Genomic DNA, 20,348 nt, shown 5'->3' on the forward strand with positions numbered 1-20,348 from the left:
GGAGGGGACAAGGGGGGAGGTGATGTCTTAATCACATCAGTGCTGTAACTGGAGGTGCAGTCTTTCAGCCTGCAAAGTCCAGTTACAGCACTGATGTGATTCTCATGGTTTCCTGCTGGAGCGTGGGGGTCATTCTTAAGGTTTGTCACTTGAAATTGAGGGCAATCAAAATAAGTTCTGCTCTGTATCATGTCTGCTCAGCATCGCTTGCCCCTGATTCAGTCAACAGTAAAGGATAGCAAAAATGTGACCTCTAGTTTTCTGTTCAGAAACCTTAAGGGTGTTCAGATTTGTTTTATTTTAGCTTTATTTTCTTCAGAAATTGGAAGATTCACATTTGAGAGCTTTCCCTTAGTTTTAAACCTCTAAACTGGGGGGCTGTTGGAGCTTCTTGCAAGACAGAATTTTAAGTGGTTACAATTGTAGGGCATGTACGGACTTTTTTAGTTGATTGCGGTGCAAATGTAAAGTAAGCCCATAAATCATAGCCAGTGTTGTGATTACAAATCGTTACAATCACATGAGATTATTCAGTTTGTTGCAAATCCTTCTAGACTATACAATTAAAGTCATAGCCACAGTTATAATCCTGTGAGATAAAGTTACTTCATCACACAATCTCCTTCTGGTTTACTGTTTGCTTTATTTTGATGCCAGACTGAATAACTGAATGCTTCTGTGCAGTTAGCTTCAATGGCAGCATGTATACTTTTTGTATCTCTGCTAATTCTGGAGTTTATTTTGCATCCTTAAAATATGGATATTGATTGATATAATAGTTGGGCAAAGACCTGGTGATTTTTGCTCTAGTGGTGGGAAACGCAACGTAAAATGACGAAATTTTAGAAAAGAATTGCTATTTCTGTCCATTGCTAGAGATGTCTTGTCACATGGTCAGGAAATAAATGAGTTGTGATCATTGATATGTTGTGTAGGTGACTGAAAGCAGGTTGGTGCTTCCCTGCAAAAGCAGTGGCTGCAGTCACTCTGCAGAATTATAGTCAGGCAGAAAACAGCTGCTGAACAGGAGCAAAATGAATAGTTCGCTTGGGAACGGCTTTCAGACCAAATCAAACCTTTTTGCACAGTTTCAGATATCCATCTTGTTTCTTGTGTGGTACTTTTTCTCGTGCTGATGTTGGATGTCCTGATGTTTCCAGTGCAAAGGAAACTGCAGCGGGCTAAGGAGCATCTTGTGCCTGCCGGCCAGAGCGTGATGACTCAGTGTGTCAGAGTAATTCTGATAAATACCCAGAGTGAGATAATCAAAACCCATCCAGGGATTTGGTTGTTGTCCTACTTATTAATTTTAATGATAATTGAATATCTGTTCCGATTACTCAGGCTGTAAGCTCAGCTTCCCAAGACCTGTATATTCAGTTTCAAAATACTGCTTATTCAAAGTCTGGTATATTTAACTTGGAGGAGTGGTCTCGATGTGGACAGACAGTACAGATAGACAGGAGCTACTGTGTCCTTACTACTTCCTGAGTCACAGTAAGAAAGTCTGGCAGAGCCTGTTTCTCAGAACCATATAAGTGTAGTGACCTGGCAAATGTCTTTAGCCCTCAGGGGATTTAGTAATGATGCTGCCTGTATAATATTGTAAAAGACTTTTGCTGTGAAAGTGTTGAAGAGAAAGTGGGGAATCTTAAGCAGCCCTTGCTCAGTGTTTGCAAAGCTATTTTATTTGATGCCAGTAGCCCAGGTAAACCTTTTGGACTCCTCTCTTCTCTGTCCCTTTTGAGCAAAGCACTACTGAGATTTTTTTTTTTGCTTGCAAGGTTGTCTCCTCCAGTACTAACCTGGGATGTTTTCCCTCAGTTCTGCTGTTTGCAGAGGCTCACCTTGCTGAAGCTGGATGTGCAGAAGTCCTTGTGCAACTCTACAGGTGTTGCAGAGGGTCTTTGTCAGAAGCCAGGATCTGTGTCGAGTTTTTTTTATGTGAGGGCAGCTTTTCCCAGATAAATTCTCTGGTGCTTCTGGTCCTGCTGGAAGACTACATAGTGTCCCCATTGATCAAGGATAAAGCAAGCAACTGAGTGTGCTGGTTTAAAAGTAAGCCGGCAGTTCTAAAGAGATTATAAATCAGGGTTACAATTTACTAAAAATAAATTACAATAGATGCAACGATACAGAGAAAAACTGATTTTAACCCAGAAAAACAGATGTATAACCCAGCCCCCTGGGATAAAAACACAACAGTGTTTGTTGGCCCCTGTACTGAGCACCACATGGCCCCTGTGGGTATAAAGTAAAAGGAAAGGAAAACCTGTTGGTCCAGATGATGGTAGCAGTTCTGTTGTTGTAATGATCCCAGTCTTGTCAAGAGTGGCAGTGGCAATCCTGTTGGAGTTCCAGTCCTCCTCTCAATCCAAGTGGTACAAGAAGTCCCAAAACCCAAAGATTATATGCTCAAATTTAGATGGGAATACCCAGTACCTCCCCCAAGGCAGGGAGTTTCATTAACTGTGTGAGTCATGGGATATTTTTGGAGTCTTTGCTGGTCTAGGTGTTGCAGCTGCCTATTATGCCAGTCCAGTATGGCCCATTAGCAGAGATGACCCCTCAGGCTGGGTGTGAAGGTGCTAACGTCTCCCTGGAGGGGAGTTATCACAGCTGAGTCATTAGGTGTGCCCTGGTCAGCTACTGCAAATGATCCATTATCAACAGTCCATCAGAAATTACATAGAGAGTGTAGAATACTCAGTTTTGGTTATACCCACATGGTAATAAACTGGTCCTGGCCCCTGTAACTAGGACACTGAGACACAAAATTACGATAATGCCATAGGCGTCCTGTGTTTTTTTGAACTGGGAATGAGCCTAAGTTAGCAAATTCTTGATTGTTACCTTTAAAAAACAAATTTTCCCCTTCCTTTTTTTCTAACTTCCGTCTGTTCAAAAATAAAGCAGCAAAGAGAGAAAATAGAGTGAAAATAGTTTTTTCATTCACAGTGCTATGACCAAAGATATTACTTGGTAATATCCTTTCTTCTCTGCTCTGCAGAGTTTTAAAACTAAGAACTGAACTAGTTTTTTCCTGTATTACAGTACACACATAAGTAATCAAAATTATATTAAGAAAGAAAGTTGGGCAACTCCCCAGTGTTGGAATATGTTGAGTGCAAATCATTGACATTCTAGACATGGTGTTTCTCACTGAGTTACAGTTTCAAAGCTGGTGGAGTAAAACAGTCGATTGAAAAAAAGAAAAATATTATAGTATTGCTAGTTCTTGTTGTTTAAAAATAATAGCAATTTTGTTAGTGTGTGAGCTGAAGGTAATGGTGGTGTAGCTTCATAGGATTTAAAGCCACTGGATCTGCAAACGTTATGTAGTTTAATCTCACGTGGTACGTACAGTGTAGAAACTTGTTCAGGTGTCCTTGCAGCAGGTCTGTAATGTTGATTTGGCTATAGTGCATCTTCTGGAGAGAGATTTATTTGAATTAGTCAACCTATTGTGGTAAGTCCATATCCCTTTGTAGCTTGTGCCAACAGCAACTTGTTATAAAACAAACAAATCTTTCTAGGTCAAATCGGTCAAACTTAGTTGTCAGTCAATGAATCTTGCTATGCCTCTTCTTGCTAACTTTACAGCTACATACTAATCTCTCTCTTTCTCTTCCCAAGAGCCCATTTCAGGCAAATAGAGGCCACAAGCAAGTTAGCCACCTCCCAACCTTCTCTAATTGTTTTTAATGGATTTTTGTGCTGTAAAATAGGGGGTTGATCTCTTGACTAGCTGTGGACTCTCTTTACAATTTATCCTAGCTGAAGTGTTACCATTTGAAATGAAAATGGCTTTCTGAAAGTGATCTTAGTAAAGTGTTCCGTTATCTTGTTTGCTTTGTGAAGCAAATGGATCACAATGAGAAGAAAATCATCCTTGTGATGGAAGCCAGGTAAAAGTGAACAGGGAATCTTAGTAGCTGCTCATCTCTGGCTCCTGTTGCAGATAGAGCTGCAGTACAGTGCCAGATACATCTATGACCTAAAAATGTGGGCTAGAGCTATGCAGAAGACTCTCTCATAAGTTGACCTGTGGGCTTGGTCATATGGCAGGGGGAGTCTGTGGGAGGTGGATGAGTGCATCACGTACGTAATTTCAGATAGGAAGACAGGTTCCTGTTACAATGGAAGATATAACCTTGGAGCCTCTTAAAGCACTAGGAAAGGTAGGATTCAGTCCTGGCTGAGCATCTGCTTTTGTGCAAGTAAAGACTTCGTGCTTGCAAAGCCAAATACCTCGCAGCATCTCAGGATTCTGCTCCCTGAGCAGAGGAGACAGAAGCAAAATCACCTGTGTGCTTGGATGGCCTGCCCCTGACTGCTTCAGTCCACACAAATATGAAAATTCCCCTTTTGTGTGTATGAGTCTCAGTGTTCTTTGCATCCGGTCCAATATCATTTGGTCACAAGACGAGAGGAAGCTATTGAGTTGCAACAACAGGTTTTTGTGTCCTTCCCCTAAATGGCTAATTCCTTTACTTAGTATGAATTTATTTCACTGCTTACTGTTTTAAGTTTATTTGTGCACAATAATTTATGGATGAGAGCAAACATTATTAGAAAGCTTTATGTATTGTACACTATGGGGGCAACTTTTCAAATCAGAATACCGTTTCTTCAGCTGTCTTCTTTCCAGCGGGTATGTTTTTGTAAGAAGAATCATGTAAATTAACCACATAACCTGTAGAAGTGCTGTTTCCTATGCTAATTAGTTCTTCCCCTGAGAACTGTACTTTTAATTTATTTTTTCAAGTGCATTCGCTCATCCTTTTCCTTTCAAACTTCAACACTTTGTGAAACATGCATCCAGTTTCACTGGAAGACTGAAGCTGAGACAAAAATTGAAAGTGGATTGATTTAATGGTGTAATTGCTAAATAATGATGAAAGTTTTGTAATGTATTTGTAATTTTATGTTTGCGGGAAGTGGCCAATCATTCAATTTTACAGAGTGAGAGCAAGGCCTAGAACAGGGCTGGATAAATAATCATCTGTAGTTTCTGTGCTGAGTAGTGCCCTTCCTCTCAGGGACTCCTGAAGATTATTTAAAACATTTTTTTCCAGAAATTCAGGCTGCAGACAAGGATTATCTTGCCTAGTAGTAAGATGCTGTTGCTGCAATTTGGCTGTGTTCTGTCGATGAGATGAACAAAACTGAGAGAAGGTTCCATTCAGTGACTGCCCTGCTGTGAGAATGTCTCTTCGATAGGCAAGTCTAAGGGGAGGTGGCTTTCTGACTGGCCTGCTAGGCTGCTAGGGGAGAAGGAGCACTGAAAGGAAGCGTTGAAGGCTGGAGCTGTGCAGGATGGCACACCAGAGTGTTTGGGATGGCCAAAACCCAACAGGTCCATTGCCACCTGGGTTCAACAAACTGCGACTACATGCACTTTATCTCCCACCTTAACCCAAATCTTGTGCTGCTGAAGGAAGAGTTAGTTGATGGCAATCTCTTTTCTCCTAAGGAAATGTAGCCCCTTCCCATGTCTGTATTTTTAGTTACTCCTTCTACTCTTCTTCTTCAACTTCTAACCCACCGTTAATCCTGTTGTACCTTGAATGGAAAATAACAGTAGTAAGAGCTTGTAGCTTAATTGAGCTGGCAGGGATGTAAAAATAGACCAACTCAGTCATTTTGTTTCACCTTTTTCTGGTAGTTTGTCCTCTGAGGAACTATATACCTTCAGCATTTCTGTGTTCTTCACCTCTGTGCCTCAGGAACTTGGGCCTGGAAGAGACTCTTATTGTAACTTGTGAGAGGAATATACGTGAACCTTAATTATCTGTATATCCAGTATCTACTCCCAGATGGCATAGGCATGTTGGTGCTAGCTTTAAATCACCTTACTTAGGTGACAGATGCATGTGGCTTGTCATGGGCTCAGCTGCCTGAGCAGATACTTTCTTCTGAAACTTCTCCAGATCCCCCTTAAAGTTTTGATTGATGAAGGTTTGACTCCTGCAGCAAGTTCTCAGTATGGCTGGTTATGCCTTTCCCTCTTCCTCTCACCATTCCAATAACTAAGTTATCTTACGTTCTCTTCAAAAGTGTTCAGTTTAAATTCCTGAATGTCTCCTTGGTTAGATGAAAAGCAATCTAATAACAGAAATTTCTTTCTCATGTATGTGTTGCAGTATTACTGAGAAGTTAACCCATGATTTGCCTCTTGGTTAAGTAGACAATTTGAGTTTTGAGTTTCTTCTGAAAGCTTCAGCAGCTTTCCTAGAGTTTGCCTTATCACAGCTGATTGCCAAAGCCACGTTTATTTTTGCATTGCAGACATATCAGATGAGTGTTTAGCACACAATTGTATTTGCTTTCCTAACAATAGCATGCTGATGTTCAGTTGGTTCTTCAGTGGTTGTCAGATGCCAGAAAAGAGTGTGGAGGTTGAAGGTATGAAATATTTTTTTTCTGAGATGGTTAGGATATAGGACATCTGTCATAAACAAATGAACACATCTATGTTTCTTCAATTCCGAATTAAAAGAAACATTGAGGTGTGGGTTGAATCTTTGTCCAGAAGATTTACATCCTTGTAATTCTGGTCCCTTATTTAAATAGTAACATAAACCTGACACAAGGGGAATTAAATCCCATAGAATAAAAAGTAACTAAAAGTTTCATTATGTTGTGGAATAAGCATAACAAGCATCCATATGTATAATTTATTACCTATAGTGGGAAAGTACTTAACAACAGTCATAATAAACTCATTCTGTTCATTCATTTTTAGATCTTAGCATACTGATTCAGACCTTAACTGAAAGTGAATATACAATCAATGTGAGGCTTTTTATGCAGGTTTAATAATGTAGGCCTGCCAAGGATCTTTAATTAAATAATTATTCTTTGTTCAATTAGAATAGGTCGCTTCACTATAGGGATTGCAGGCATGTACATGCAAAATCCACCCTGAACTGATCATATTTTAGCTTCTTACTGTAATCCTGAGTAAGTAATAATCTTTATCTCGCAAAACAGTGAGAGCAACCCAAAAACCAGGGAAAAAATTGTATTCAAATATTAAAAATGTAATGCCTAATTCTGCGGTGATCGAAGGAAAGCATGCTAAGACACAATTTGGTGGTGCTGTGAACAAAGAGCTGTCTGACAAATGGGAAAAGTGGATTTCCTCCAGGGTTCAGATTCAATAAAACCATCACCAAAACCAAAGCAAGCTAAGGTGTTCAGCATGTAGGGAATCAGGAAATCTGGTTTTGGTTTTTTTTACTGGTAACCTCATGTACTCAAGAAATGGCAAATGGAGCTGTTAAGAGGAGGTGCAATAAATTGCATTTTGTATCTGCCTGCTGTGCACACCATAAGAGGGTCTGCACAGGCAGAACAGCCTTCTCATTTCTTCTGAGAGTATTGGAAATGCAAAAAATCTGTTTGGCGTGGGGGCTGCTGCTTGTAGCATCGCACAAGGCTGGCTTCAAATGGCCCCTGCTGCCAGGGCATGTCATTAATGCAGCTCACAGCAGCTGGACTGAGAGGACTTCAGTGTTTATTAGGGGAATATAATCATTTAAGCCTGAATAAGCTTCAAAGCTCTAATGTGGCTGTTTGGCCAACAGAAATGAGATGTAAATTTGTGCTGAATAGCCACTGATTACAGAAAGATGATTAATGCGAGGTTTAAAATTGATTTATGGGTGCAGTTGTCAAGGCCTAAGCCATAAATGTAATATTATCTCTATGAAAAGCTTTGGGTAAATTAGAGACCAGGGAGCAGTGGCAAAATAATGTGTTTGCTGGAGGGTCTGATATGGTGTATGGGCCGTCTATAATCTAGTCAGATCTGGTATGTGCCTGAGAGGTTAGGTTTTGCCAGGAAAGCACATGGATATTAGAAATATTAGAAAACCAAGAAGTTTCATTTGTTTTATTTTCATTAAATTCATTTTTGATCAGTATTTTTTCTCTTTTACTGGAAACTCTTAAATTTTTCCTCACTTTCAGGAAATTATATATAGCCAATGACAATGATAAATATTAAAAGTTTAGTTTTTGCAACATTTTGCTGTTGTGTGCATTAAAAATAAGCCAAATGCTTTGTGTTATTTCCATTCTAGTAAACAGTTAGAATCCTCAAACAGATTTTGATTTATTTAAATATTAGGACAACATTACAGTAACAAGGAAAACTGCCTTTCTTATTGCCTTTGAAAGTTGTTCTGTGAACCTCCTGGTGTCATCAGATGATGGGTAATGTGAATAATATCCCAAAAGCTTTGAAAATCCAAGCATTTGGTTATAAACCTAAAATATAAGTCATACTCTGAGTCCTCTGAAAATCTGACTCTGTCAGTGTTAAACCATGTGGTATCTATACTGTTTGTTCTGGCCTTTGTTAAATTGCTCTGCAATGAGTGTTACATTAAGCAGTGAAAAATGATTTAATGGTATTGTGTTTCCTCATTGCCTCTTTCACGCTCATCTCCATTGTCTTTCCCTTAATTGCTGGACTGTGATTGGAAATGGATGTTTTAATTCAGATGTACAGAGAATTCCAAACCTTTAAAAAATATAAACCTGTGGGAGGGAGGTGGGGTTTCTAAATAACATATTGCTTTGTTCTGGAAAGGGGTCAGCACGGTGTCTGATTAGGCATGCTGGAGAAGGGCTGATGCTCCTTTTCATTTCAGTTGTGCGAACCTCCAGCTGGGTTCTCATTCCATTTGGATTCTGGTGCTGACATCTTTCATTGATCATGCAAGTTATCAAAGTCTTTTGATAAATTCAAAAGACAAATTTGCGAAGTCTGAGCTAAACTTCAGTCCCCTTTTCATTTTTTTTCCCTTTGTATCTTGGTGTGCAGCTGAAAAGTCTAGGTGACTTTATCCTGATGTTTCTTCACTTTTCAACAGCTTGATTGTGCAGGTCTCTGAACAGATAATACATTTCATCATGAACATGTACTGCAAATAATTTTTAATTGTTCTTTCTTACCGGTTTGCTTGGCGGTACTTCGTATAGCAAATTGCTGCTTGTGTTTTGAGATGCTATTGCAGCTTTAAGGAATCTACATCGTTTCTCGTCTAGTCAGTGGTACAGAGCAATCCAGGAATTGTCAAAACTTTTGCCTTATATTACCAAGGGAGTTTTACCGAGAAGTTTCCTGCACAGGCAACTGCAAAAATGAAAGGTGTGAGAGCAAACTTTATATGTACATTACAAATAAAAAAGAATACTGGACAGTTGTTCAAGTAGTAAATTCAAATATTTAAACAGTATGAGCCGATGACTATGAATTTTTCTGTGTAAATTTAAATGACTGCTATGTCTACACATGTAGCACTCCTTGAGAGGAGCAGTCGTGCTTTGTCTCATAGATTCAGCATGGGGCTTTCCTGTTTGGTATTTTCCCTCAGCTCTGAGCAGTGTGACTGCATGAGAACCTTTCTTGGCATTACTTCATGAAGGAGGAGGATTTCTATCAGTCCTGATTGCACACAAGATGATGAAAGGTTGACCTGGGTGGAATTAAAAGGATCCAAAACATGGTAGGATACAGAAGTATCCACCCAGATGCTTAAGCTCTCATGTCTAAAAATGGCTTTTTTTAAAGCTGATTGCTGCTGCTGAGCTGTTCAGAGTATTGGAATGTGCAGTTGGCAGCAATGGAGTTGGGATGGAGCACAGTGGTGCTATGAACATTCACCCAACTAATTTTCAGTGTAGTTGTTTTATAGTGGAGATGAAACATTAATCATTCCCCCACCTTTGCTATTCCTTCTCCTTCCCTCTGTCACAGTGCAAGCCAAAAGTAAAGCCTTGGCATTGAGTGTAATTGATCCTTATTACATCTTGATGCAGTGGGGAGTAGCTTTTATCGTGGAGTAAGGCCCTTTTTCTCCTCTTAACATCTTTGTTGCCCACATGGTGAAAGGGATCATTCAGAAGCAAGTCTGACAGTTCCTGTAACATTGCTGCAGTGAGAATTTGCTCTTTACAGTGGGTTTTGCGTTTTTTGTTATTTGTTGGGGGTTATTTGTGGGGAGGGGCTGGTAATGGAAGTGACTCTTTAAGTTTGTTTTCTGCTAGGCAAGTATCACATGTGGGATAGGGAAGATGTGTTTGGTTAATATAGAGATGGAAAAAAAAAATTCACTAGTCTCATGTGGCATATTTCAGAAAGATGCTTTAAATTTCCAGTTCATATCTCTTTGCTATTTACTTCCCCTACTTTTGTTTTAGTTTACGAAAAATGATCCTTAGCTTCTGGCTGAGCAATCTCCTGTAATGAGTGAGGAAACTCACTTTTACTTGAGGTAGTTAACTTCAGGATATTCTGAAGCTGTGTGTTAACCAGACTATGCATCTTAGTGACCAGAGTGGATTGTAAGAAACAGCAGAAAACTGCAACACAGTAGTAAAATTAGAAAAGCAGCCTGAAAGTTATACTATTCTTATTTTTATTTTATTTTTCTAGTTGGAGAAATTGATGGGAATGTGACAAACCAGCAGAAAATGTTAAGATCCTTGTTTGGAAACTCAGCTTTCATTAGACCAGATTTCAGCCTGAATAGGGAGATCAATCAGATGCTCTCTGTCCTCTGTTATCCATTATGTTTTTTGCTTGACTAGTAGCTGCTGTCAGTAGGAATATATGTTTGTATGTATAAATGTCTTGGTTGTAAAATTGCCATCCAAATCAGGCTTGAGCCTTGGTGGGGGGGACTGTTGGGCATATAGAAATGGTAAGATCTCAGGCAGCCACAACTGCTTCTGGTATTTAAAGGTTTTAGTAAACACTGTGCCAAATATTGTTTGTATTGAACTCACTGCAGTTTGTTTTGACACTGGCCCCTGCCCTTGAAATGAGCTCCAAACCCCTAAAAAACACATTGAGACTATGCAAGAATCACTTCACCTTTTGCATTATAAAAGTAGATGTTGGTATTGGAGAAGTTTGTACAAGCGATACATTTTTTTGTTGTTTGGTAGCTGAAATTTAAAACACTATCTTTGAGGTTGAAAGAACTAGTTTGGATTACTCTAGAACAGTTTTATTTGTATTTTTTTAATCTGCTCTCTGTTTTGTTTAATTTCAGGAGGAGAAGATGAAGCTGTCAAAATCACTGGTTTCTCCTTTGCTATTTTTTTGTCCCCTGTCCTCCTTTCCTGACTTGATCCAAGTACAATAATTGCTTTGGTTTCCTGATTATTTTTAATTCAAACATTTGATTTACTAGAAAAAGTCACGTGGCTCTATCTGGTGATCTTCCACTGGTTGGTGCGGGGCAGGAGGGTGGAAGCTGTTAGGCTGTCCCAGTGAGCAAGCATCCTGCCCCAAAGCAGAATTTGAACTTTAAACCTGTGTACAGTGGCACAAATGCTTAAAAATTGTTGCCCAAGAGCTCTTGTTTTAAACAGGGTCCAGTGAGCTGGACAAAGCTATTTTGATTCTCTTCTGTCCGGAGGTGGCATGTAGTGGGCACCATTTATCCTGTAGGTGTGAGCTGCTTGCCATGTCTCTGCTGTGCTCCTCACACTACTCCTCCATCGGGAAGAGCAGACTTGCAAACTTGCAGCATTGTTTGAGGTTACTGCATTTTTCTACTGCTTGAGACTGGTTTGGATCATTGTCCCTTGTTGTGAGAGGGGACCAGGCTTCTCACGTGCACCATCCAGGTGCTGGTGGACTCTGCCATGATCAGTAGGTCATATGGATTATACATAAAGCTCTTGCCAGTGTTCAAGATAAAACTCTTTTGCTCCTACCAATCCTGAGGTTAGCATTGCTGTAGAGGGGGCTAAAAATAACATGACTTTTGGGTGCTTTGTATTTTGTGTTCTTGTTCTTTGAGCAAGCAAAACCCATTTAATGAAGACTGAAACACCCCCAGGAAAAGTAAAAACTCTCCTTTAATCATATGGCTCCAGAGCTGAAAATCTGAGCAATGGTATATATCACAGCGTGTGTTGATAAAACTGGCAATATTTGGTGGCAGGCTTTGAAGTAGCTGAATCTTGGAACTGGTGTTTTTGTAAGTGGTGTTTTGCAATAGGCAAGATAGTGACACAGTCAGCCTCATTTTACAGCTAGCACAGCCCTGCAAAACCTTCTGCAGTGCAGAAGAAAAAATGCATGGTGCTCTGCCTGGCTTTCACTAGAGATTTACCCTTAAGTGACCTCACTGAAGTGACTTAAACTGCACAGGGGAGAGCCTGCTGCTTATTTGCTTTAACTTTGTAATACGATAGCAAGTGGAAACCAGCAGGCAGCTAAAAAAATGAAAAAGCCACAAGTTTTTGGGTTCTGTGGTGGGAGGAGAGCAGCAAAGGGAGGGAAGGAGCAAGTTGCAAGATAAAGTTGAATAGCAGGAGGGAACGTTTGTGTGGGAGCTAAGCTGGAGGCTATTGATTGGCAGCCAGGTCTTAACATCAGCTGCATAAAGGAAATCGAAGAGTCTGCCCAAATATTACCAGGATGAAAGGCAGGATAAATAGTACAGAACTGAATGCTAGGCTGGTCTGCCCTTCTAGAAGGGCGTCAGGTGTCCCCTTTTAACTTGGCACAGGGATTGCATAGCAGCACACCATGCTATCCTCTGCACCAGTATGTGCTCATAATGGGTTTAACAGCAGTATTTTGGGGTAAAATTGCCTTCCTGTGGGCAAAGAATGAAGTACCTCCAGTATTTTCACACATTCAAAGCCTGGGATCAAAGATCTGTGCCAGGCTTGTGTTTCTCCAAAAGGAAAAGAAGGTAAAAATGCATAAAGCCTCTTCCAGTTTTATATTTTCGTGCCAGCGGATACCAGGGTTAACGTGCATACGTTGCAGAGCTGCACATGGTGGGGTGGAAAAATGAAATGAGAGGATGAGTCTTCTCGTACCCATGTAGCTTACGAAATAGGTAGTGGAAAGAGAGGCAGGTTGCACAGCCTTTGGAGAGAGGGAGTCCTGCTGGGAAGGTTTCAGGTAAGTCTTAGAAACAGCTTTGCTTAATGCACTTAAGCTGCCTTTCCCTCTTAAGATTTCTAGGATTTTGCTAAATGCCTAATTTCTCTTTCAGATGCACAGGGATGTGTGGAATTTGGAACAAGGCTTGAAATTTTCACACTGCCTTAAATGGGTGCTAAAGATAGTGAGTGAGTTACTGAAGACCAGTAACAAAAATTCCTATTGAAAAAAACCCAAACCAAAACAAAAAAAAACCCAACCCAAAACCAAATAGACAAAAGCTCTGAAATGCTTATCCCTGCTGTCAGTATTTGTTTTTTTTTGGGCAGCAGCCTTTCACTGTGCCGTGGTAGCAAATGGCAGTCCTGGAATCTCAGAGATTAGAAACAAGCCTGAGTAGCAGACAGCTGGTGAATGTGTTTTAAAATTGTCCATTTAACTCAAGGCTGCTCCACTGAATGCATTTTTAACTCTTATATTTTTAGTTAGTTGTGTGATATCTTTGGCCTTTCTATAGGCAGACAGCTTGAATGAACTGTGTGCTTCCTGTCGATGGAGCTGAGTGCAGTCTTTAACTTGCCAGCAGTAGTGTGCTGGAAATTTCTGATTCAGAAGTAGGTCTTCTATAAATGATTTAACATCAGGCCATTGAAATGCATTTGTGTTTTCCTTCTTAGGGCTATTAAAGATGTAGAGAAAACATTTACCACCAAATTAATGGTTGCATTTTTGTTTTAATCCTGCAGATGGGGTTGATTTATATCTCAAAAACTATGTGCTGCAGAGAGGAATTACACAATTTTTTAGTTGTACTTAATTTCTTTGTCATGCCTTTCATTTTCAGCTAGATACTGTCTCTTTAACGTGGTGAGTTTTCTTTTTCATTAACTGCAAGGTGCTGCCTTTCTTCGTCTAGCTTGTATTTCTTTGTTGGTTGAAATACTTGTCTGAGGTCTGCAGTGATTGGGAAGCTGGGACCAGGCAGAAGGTGCAGGGATTCTTACCACCATCTCCGTATCGTGGAGGGATGTAAAAGCAGAACCATAGCAGGCTGCCTGCAGTGTCGGGAGGGAGGCAGACCCAGCTGAAGAGAAAGAAATGGTGTACTCCTACATGCAGATAGAGAAGAAGATTAAATGACAGAGCACAGATTTTGCACAATACTGGCTGCTCTTATAAAATCTGCTTGTCTTTCCCTTGGGGATTATACAGAGATAAGCAGCCTCAGCTCATTAGCACCTCCCCTTCCTCATGATCTCTGATGATTGCTTTAGTTTTGATGGCAGGTGATGATGGCAGGACTCTCTCTGATCCACGGTATGGTACTGGAAGAGTAGCACATCCTGAAGCCTGAGATGTTGACTTGTTTTACCATTTCTTGCAGCTGAGATTAGATTCTAGCTCAGTTGATTGATGTATTTATGATTGGACCTTTCTCCTCATGGTGTTTAGTGCTCTCAGTGCATGAAAGCAACTATTAGAATCACTGCATTTGGGCTTTTGAACAAATGAACTTTGTACTCACTCCCAAAAGCACAGCTCCTGGAGCAGTAGTGGAAATGAGCTTAACTTCATAACTCTGGAGAGCGTGATGGTTGGGTCCTTGAAAATTGACCTGGCAAGTGTGAAAAAAGTCAAGTGATGTTTTTCAGTATGCCTTCAAGTTAGGTCACTAATGATATTACTGCAACATCACAGTCATTCATTGTAAATGTCAGTTTTATGAAAGAAATACACATTAATGCTCTCTAAATGTTGTATGGAACTACACAATGTATCTTATCGCCATCCATACACTTTTCCACTTGCTAAAACTGGTCTGAGCAATTTCCAGTTCTGAAATGCTTTGCACCACTTCCTGCTGGAGGTTAACACTTCTTCATAGATGCTGGTTGATGTGAACAGTTGTTCAAATGATCCTCTGACCTTCAGCCACGAAAAGCAAAGTTTTAAAGTCATGACGTCTTTTCTGGGCTATATTGGTACATGGTCATTTGTTCCCTGGGCTGATTTGGCAGGGACCTCCACATGCATTGGAGGAAGTGGAGAGATACTCTCCCTTTTCATCTAATGGAGAATCACCACCTTGATAAAAATAAGACTTCACCTTTATATAGTGATTGTTGTGATTTAACCCCAGCCAGCAACTAAGCACCACACAGCCCCTCACTTACTCCCTCCCAGAGAGTGAGCAAATCAGAGAAGTGAGAAAACTTGGGAGTTGAGGTAAAGTCATTAAAATAGGTAAAGCAAAAGCTGCACACACAAGCAAAGCAAACCAAAGAATTAATTTACCACTTCCTGGGGGTAGGCAGGAGTTCAGCCATCAGGAAAGAATAATGGTGACTTGAGAAGACAAATGCCATCACTCTTACTGTGATTTTTATTGCTGGGCATGAGGCCATATGGTCTGGAACATCCCTTTGGTTAGTTGGAGTCAGCTGTCCTGGCTGTGTCCCCTCCCAACTTGTGCACCCCAGTCCCCTCACTGGTGGGAGAAGTGTGAGTGACAGAAAAGGCCTTGACATGGTGTAAGCACTGATCAGCTGTATCAGAAGCATTCCTGTTTTATCTACACTGTTTTCAGCACAAAACCAAATCATAGCCTCATACGAGCTAGTATGAAGTAAATTAACTACATCCTAACCAGCACATTCTCCACTCCTTATTCCGTACCACTGACATCATGCTTAGGTCCCACACTGTTCCATACAACCTCATTAACCCTTGCCTTCCCGTCATTTGATATATTACACAGATATCATTCCCTTAGTCTATGGACCACGCATATAAACTGTTTCCAGAATGTCCACTGAGTCTTTTTAGTCCATGACTTTCGGCTCCATCTGTTATGGTGGTCATTCGGGACAGGGAAGGTGGTGTGTTGCATGGAGTTCCTGGGCACCAAAGCCAGCTCAGGTAAGGTCACTGCTGCATTTGCACTGTTTCTTGTAAGGTTTGTCCTCCACTATTTCAGGTGGTTCCTGCTTTAATAAATCCTATAAAATGCAACTCTGATCATGGTTTACAAGAATTTAAAGGTATATCCATTACAGTCTCCACCCCCTGTTCCCTTGTGCCAGGGTTTAACATTGCAATGAACTCCTCCCCTTGTTCTTACCCTGGCTAGCAACAAGGGGTTCTTGCTATAGTAATTCATGTAACATGCAGCTCAAATCCCGGGTGACAATAATTTAAAGGTATTTCTATTACAGTCTCCACCCATGGTCCCTTTGGACCAGACCATTTGGTGTAATGTTGCAATGAGCTCCTCTCCTTGCTCCTGCTCCATCTTGGACTTATCCACAGACTGCAGTCCCTTAGGATTTTACCTACTCTAAGTGGAGCCTTATCTATGTGCCACAGTCTTGTCAGGGGTATACATGCTGCAACACAGACATAATCACGGCCATATGTGCTTTGCGATGTACCTGCTCCGGCATGGAGGTATCCACAGCCACAGATGCTTAGAGCTCTTCTCCCCTGTGAAGGTTGCACTCCCATCAACTTGAGTTCACGCTGAAGTTCCTGCATGTCCTGTATAGGCATCACTAAAGCACCAGGGATGGCCTGGACATCTGCCATCCTGGGTGCTTTGCCACTGCTGATATCAAAATGTTCCCAGGCAGGGCAGAGTAAAATGATCAGCAGTTCGGCAAGCAGTGAAACCAAAGAGCAGCCACTAATGAGCACTAGGCTTCAGTGTACAGTAAAGCAATCAAGCCCCGTGGCAAGCCCAGGAGCCAGCCAATGAATAGCTAAACAGCACTAACAGCTATAAATTCAATCTAGCACATTCGCATCAAATCTGTCATCATCTCAAACCCTTCCAGCCCTACACTGGGCATCAAAAAGGACTGTTGTGGTTTAACCCCAGCTGGCAACTAAGCACCACACAGCTTCTTGCTCACTCCCCCCGCAGCGAGTGAGCAAATCAGAAAAGTGAGAAAACTCGTGAGTTAAGATAAAGACACTAAAATAGGTAAAGTGAAAGCCACACAAACAAGCAAAGCAAACCAAGGAATTCCTTCACCGCTTCCCATAGTCAGACAGGTGTTCAGCCATCCCCACAAAAGCAGGGCTCCTTCACACATAATGGTGACTTGGGAAGACAAACACCATCACTCTGAGTGTCCCCCCTTGCTTCTTCTTTGCCCAGCTTTATGAGCTGAGCATGACACAGTATGGTATAGAATATCCCTTGGGTCAGTTGGGGTTAGCTGTCCCAGCTGTGTCATCTCCCAACTTCTTGTGCATCCCCAGCCCCCTCACTGGTGGAGTGGCGTGAGAGGCAGAAAAAGGCTTGACTCAGTGTAAGCACTGATCAGCAATAACTAAAAGATCTCTATATCACAGCAGTGTTTCTAGCACAATCCCAAACATGGTCCCATACTAGCTACTATGAAGAAAATTAACCCTCTCCTAGCTGAAACCAGCACAATGTTAGACAAATCCACTTGGAAGTATGTATGTGTAGCATATTTATCACCTAAATTAACCACACTAGTTGAAGAACAGTGTTTTTCTGCTTTTAGTGTCAGGTATCAAACCCCCCCCCCCATTTACTGGAACATAGAGAATCTAGCTACAGAATTATGCTGTATTGCAAACTTTTTCTGTGTGTTTTCTCAAAGACTCTACTTTTCATAATTGTTAATTGCCTCTCGTAAAGTTAGGAATGAATCCTGCACGGATTTGCCTGGTTTTCATTGCAGGCATATCATTGGCTAACTCTGTGGCACTACCATGAAGGGTGAAGTGACAAGTACACATTAATCATGGTAGGTTTGTGGTCTGTTGAAGCCCACAGACATAAAAAGGGTTTAGAAATGAAAATACTGCTTAGTATGACAAAAATATCTTCAGGATAGGTTCCTCATGGAGAAGACTGGTGGTACATAGGAACTGTGCAGTTCACGGTGGGCATGTCATGCTGAAATTGCCCAAGTCCCCACTTTCACATCCCAGGTCAGGGAGGAGAAGAAATGCTTTTTTTCTAGTGGTATTTATAACTCATTTTGGACTGTAGCATCAAGTTATGTTCTTATATCACTGATTGCTGCCATTTTAATTTAAAATGTAAGAACATTTCCCTTAAAAAAACTTCATTGTTAAGTTGACTCTGAGGGTGTTCTCTATCAGTTCTGTAGTAATGGCATCTGAATTGAGAACATTCTCAACTTCATCTCTGGCTGTATTTCCAGTGAAAAAATTTGTCCATTGGCCTGAGAACATATGCAGATTGTAATATAGCTACTACCTTGTACTGGAGTGCCTTTAAATTATGCTCTGTGTGTTTGCTTTGTGCTGCATCCACAGTTGTGGCTAAATGTGGGCAGCAATGCTGAGCAGAGGATGGACCAAGCTTGGGGAATTAAACCTTGCAGATAAGCAGGTCTAAAGTAGAAGGAAACAAAACTGAAAAGAACACTGGCTCTCTTGATTTCCTTGCTGTACTTACATGGGTTAATCTAATCTCTTAATGTGACACTACTGTTGTCAAAAGCAGAGAGGAAACATTAATGTTGTGTGTCTGTTGTAAGCACTGTTGTGATGCTACTGACTCTGTGCTGGATCAGGGAAAAGCATTTCTTCCAAGTAATGCACTTCAGAGTGTGGCTAAAATAAAATGAACAACCAGTTGCTACAATTCCCACAAACAGCTGTGAAAAGTTAACTGAAGCTCTGCTTAAAAACCTGTATAACACATGAACAGCTCAAGATTTGCAGATCCCAGTAATCTTCTCTTTGCATGCACAAGAACTCCTCTGACTAGCATGCTTGGAGAGAGCAAAGGGCAATTTATTTTATGTATCACTCGACTGATTTTCTGGCACACTGTTTGGTGGGAGAGAATAGCTTGCAGAAATGTGGTCCTCTTTGTGTTGGGCAGCAATTTGAGGATGTGGTAGAAAGGAGCCTGGGGAAATGGGGACAGATGAACTGTAAATAGCTTTTTTTTTTTTTTCTCCTATGTGGATGCATTGGAAAAGGCCATGGAAATGGCCCCATCTGCTTTTGTTTTCTTTCCAAACAGAATACTAGTGGACAAACCCAGCGCTATGTTTTCCCACTGAAACAATAATTTAACTAGCATCTTTTTCTATTTATAAAAGATCTTTTATCTGACTTTATCAGGAATTTATCAAACCTCTAATATGGAAAACTTGGCAATTACAATATTTTCCCCCACTAGAAGTTCTCCTGAGCCTCTGAAGCTCAAGATGCTCTTAGATGGGAAAGGTAAGATTTTGCAGGAGCTGTAACTTTTTAAAAAAGTAACACTTTTCCTTTTTATACAGTGGGAAGAAATTGGTGAGGTGGATGAAAACTACGCTCCGATACACACATACCAAGTATGCAAGGTAATGGAACAAAATCAGAACAACTGGCTTCTGACCAGCTGGATCTCTAATGAAGGGGCATCCCGCATCTTCATTGAGCTGAAATTCACCCTGAGGGACTGTAACAGCCTTCCAGGAGGACTTGGGACTTGCAAAGAGACTTTTAACATGTATTACTTCGAATCAGATGATGAAGATGGGAGGAACATCAAAGAAAACCAGTACATCAAGATTGATACTATTGCTGCTGATGAGAGTTTCACAGAGTTAGACCTTGGCGATAGAGTTATGAAGCTAAACACAGAGGTGCGAGATGTTGGGCCCTTAACAAAAAAGGGATTTTACCTCGCTTTCCAGGATGTGGGTGCCTGCATTGCCCTGGTCTCCGTGCGCGTGTACTACAAGAAGTGCCCATCAGTAATCCGCAACCTGGCCCGCTTTCCTGACACCATTACAGGTGCGGATTCCTCACAGCTTCTGGAGGTGTCAGGTGTCTGCATCAACCACTCAGTGACTGAGGAGGCACCAAAGATGCACTGCAGTGCTGAGGGGGAATGGCTGGTGCCCATCGGGAAGTGCTTATGCAAGGCAGGGTACGAGGAGAAGAACAACACCTGCCAAGGTAAGGGTTTGCAGGGAGGGTGCCTTGCTGAGCTTCCAAGGTGATGTGCTGTCTTGGCTTCTTTCTCTTGCATGTTTTTCGTGAGTGGTTGAGTTGATAGTCAGGTTCTCACTTCTGCTGAGGTCCTTCAAATAACTGTTACAGCATGGACACAGAGGTCTTGGCTGGATGTAGTGGCACATGACACCTATGTACAGGTCCTTCTGGTGCTTACAGGGCTGTGAACAAGGAGAATCTGGCATTCTAGTTTTATCTTTGGAGCACTGTACATGGGTCCATGAGGCAATTGTAATCTTACCTGTTATTTTAAGGTTTATGTTACTTTTCCTCAGTATCAGGGTTTTCTTATGAATTTTAGAAGCTTTGTTTCTTTTTTTCCGTGCTATACCAGGGAATATATGAAATTAATCTCCGTATGCAAGATGCATTTTGGTTTTGTATTTGAAGGACTATG

At 41.1% G+C, this 20,348-nt stretch overlaps 1 protein-coding gene across 6 annotated transcripts in view; it reads left to right on the forward strand.

Moving 5' to 3' along the window:
• EPHA5 (EPH receptor A5) overlaps window positions 1-20,348 on the forward strand; it is a 200,407-nt gene that overhangs the window by 25,461 nt on the left and 154,598 nt on the right. For all 6 annotated transcript variants that reach the window (XM_017805944.1, XM_017805949.1, XM_017805946.1 and 3 more), the window contains exon 3: window positions 19,231-19,894. In XM_017805944.1, the coding sequence (XP_017661433.1) occupies window positions 19,231-19,894 (664 nt within the window). The remainder of the gene's footprint in view (window positions 1-19,230; window positions 19,895-20,348) is intronic.

Source organism: Lepidothrix coronata, unplaced genomic scaffold, assembly GCF_001604755.1.
Source record: "Lepidothrix coronata isolate B3197 unplaced genomic scaffold, Lepidothrix_coronata-1.0 Scaffold13, whole genome shotgun sequence".
NCBI classification, from domain to species: Eukaryota; Metazoa; Chordata; class Aves; order Passeriformes; family Pipridae; genus Lepidothrix; species Lepidothrix coronata.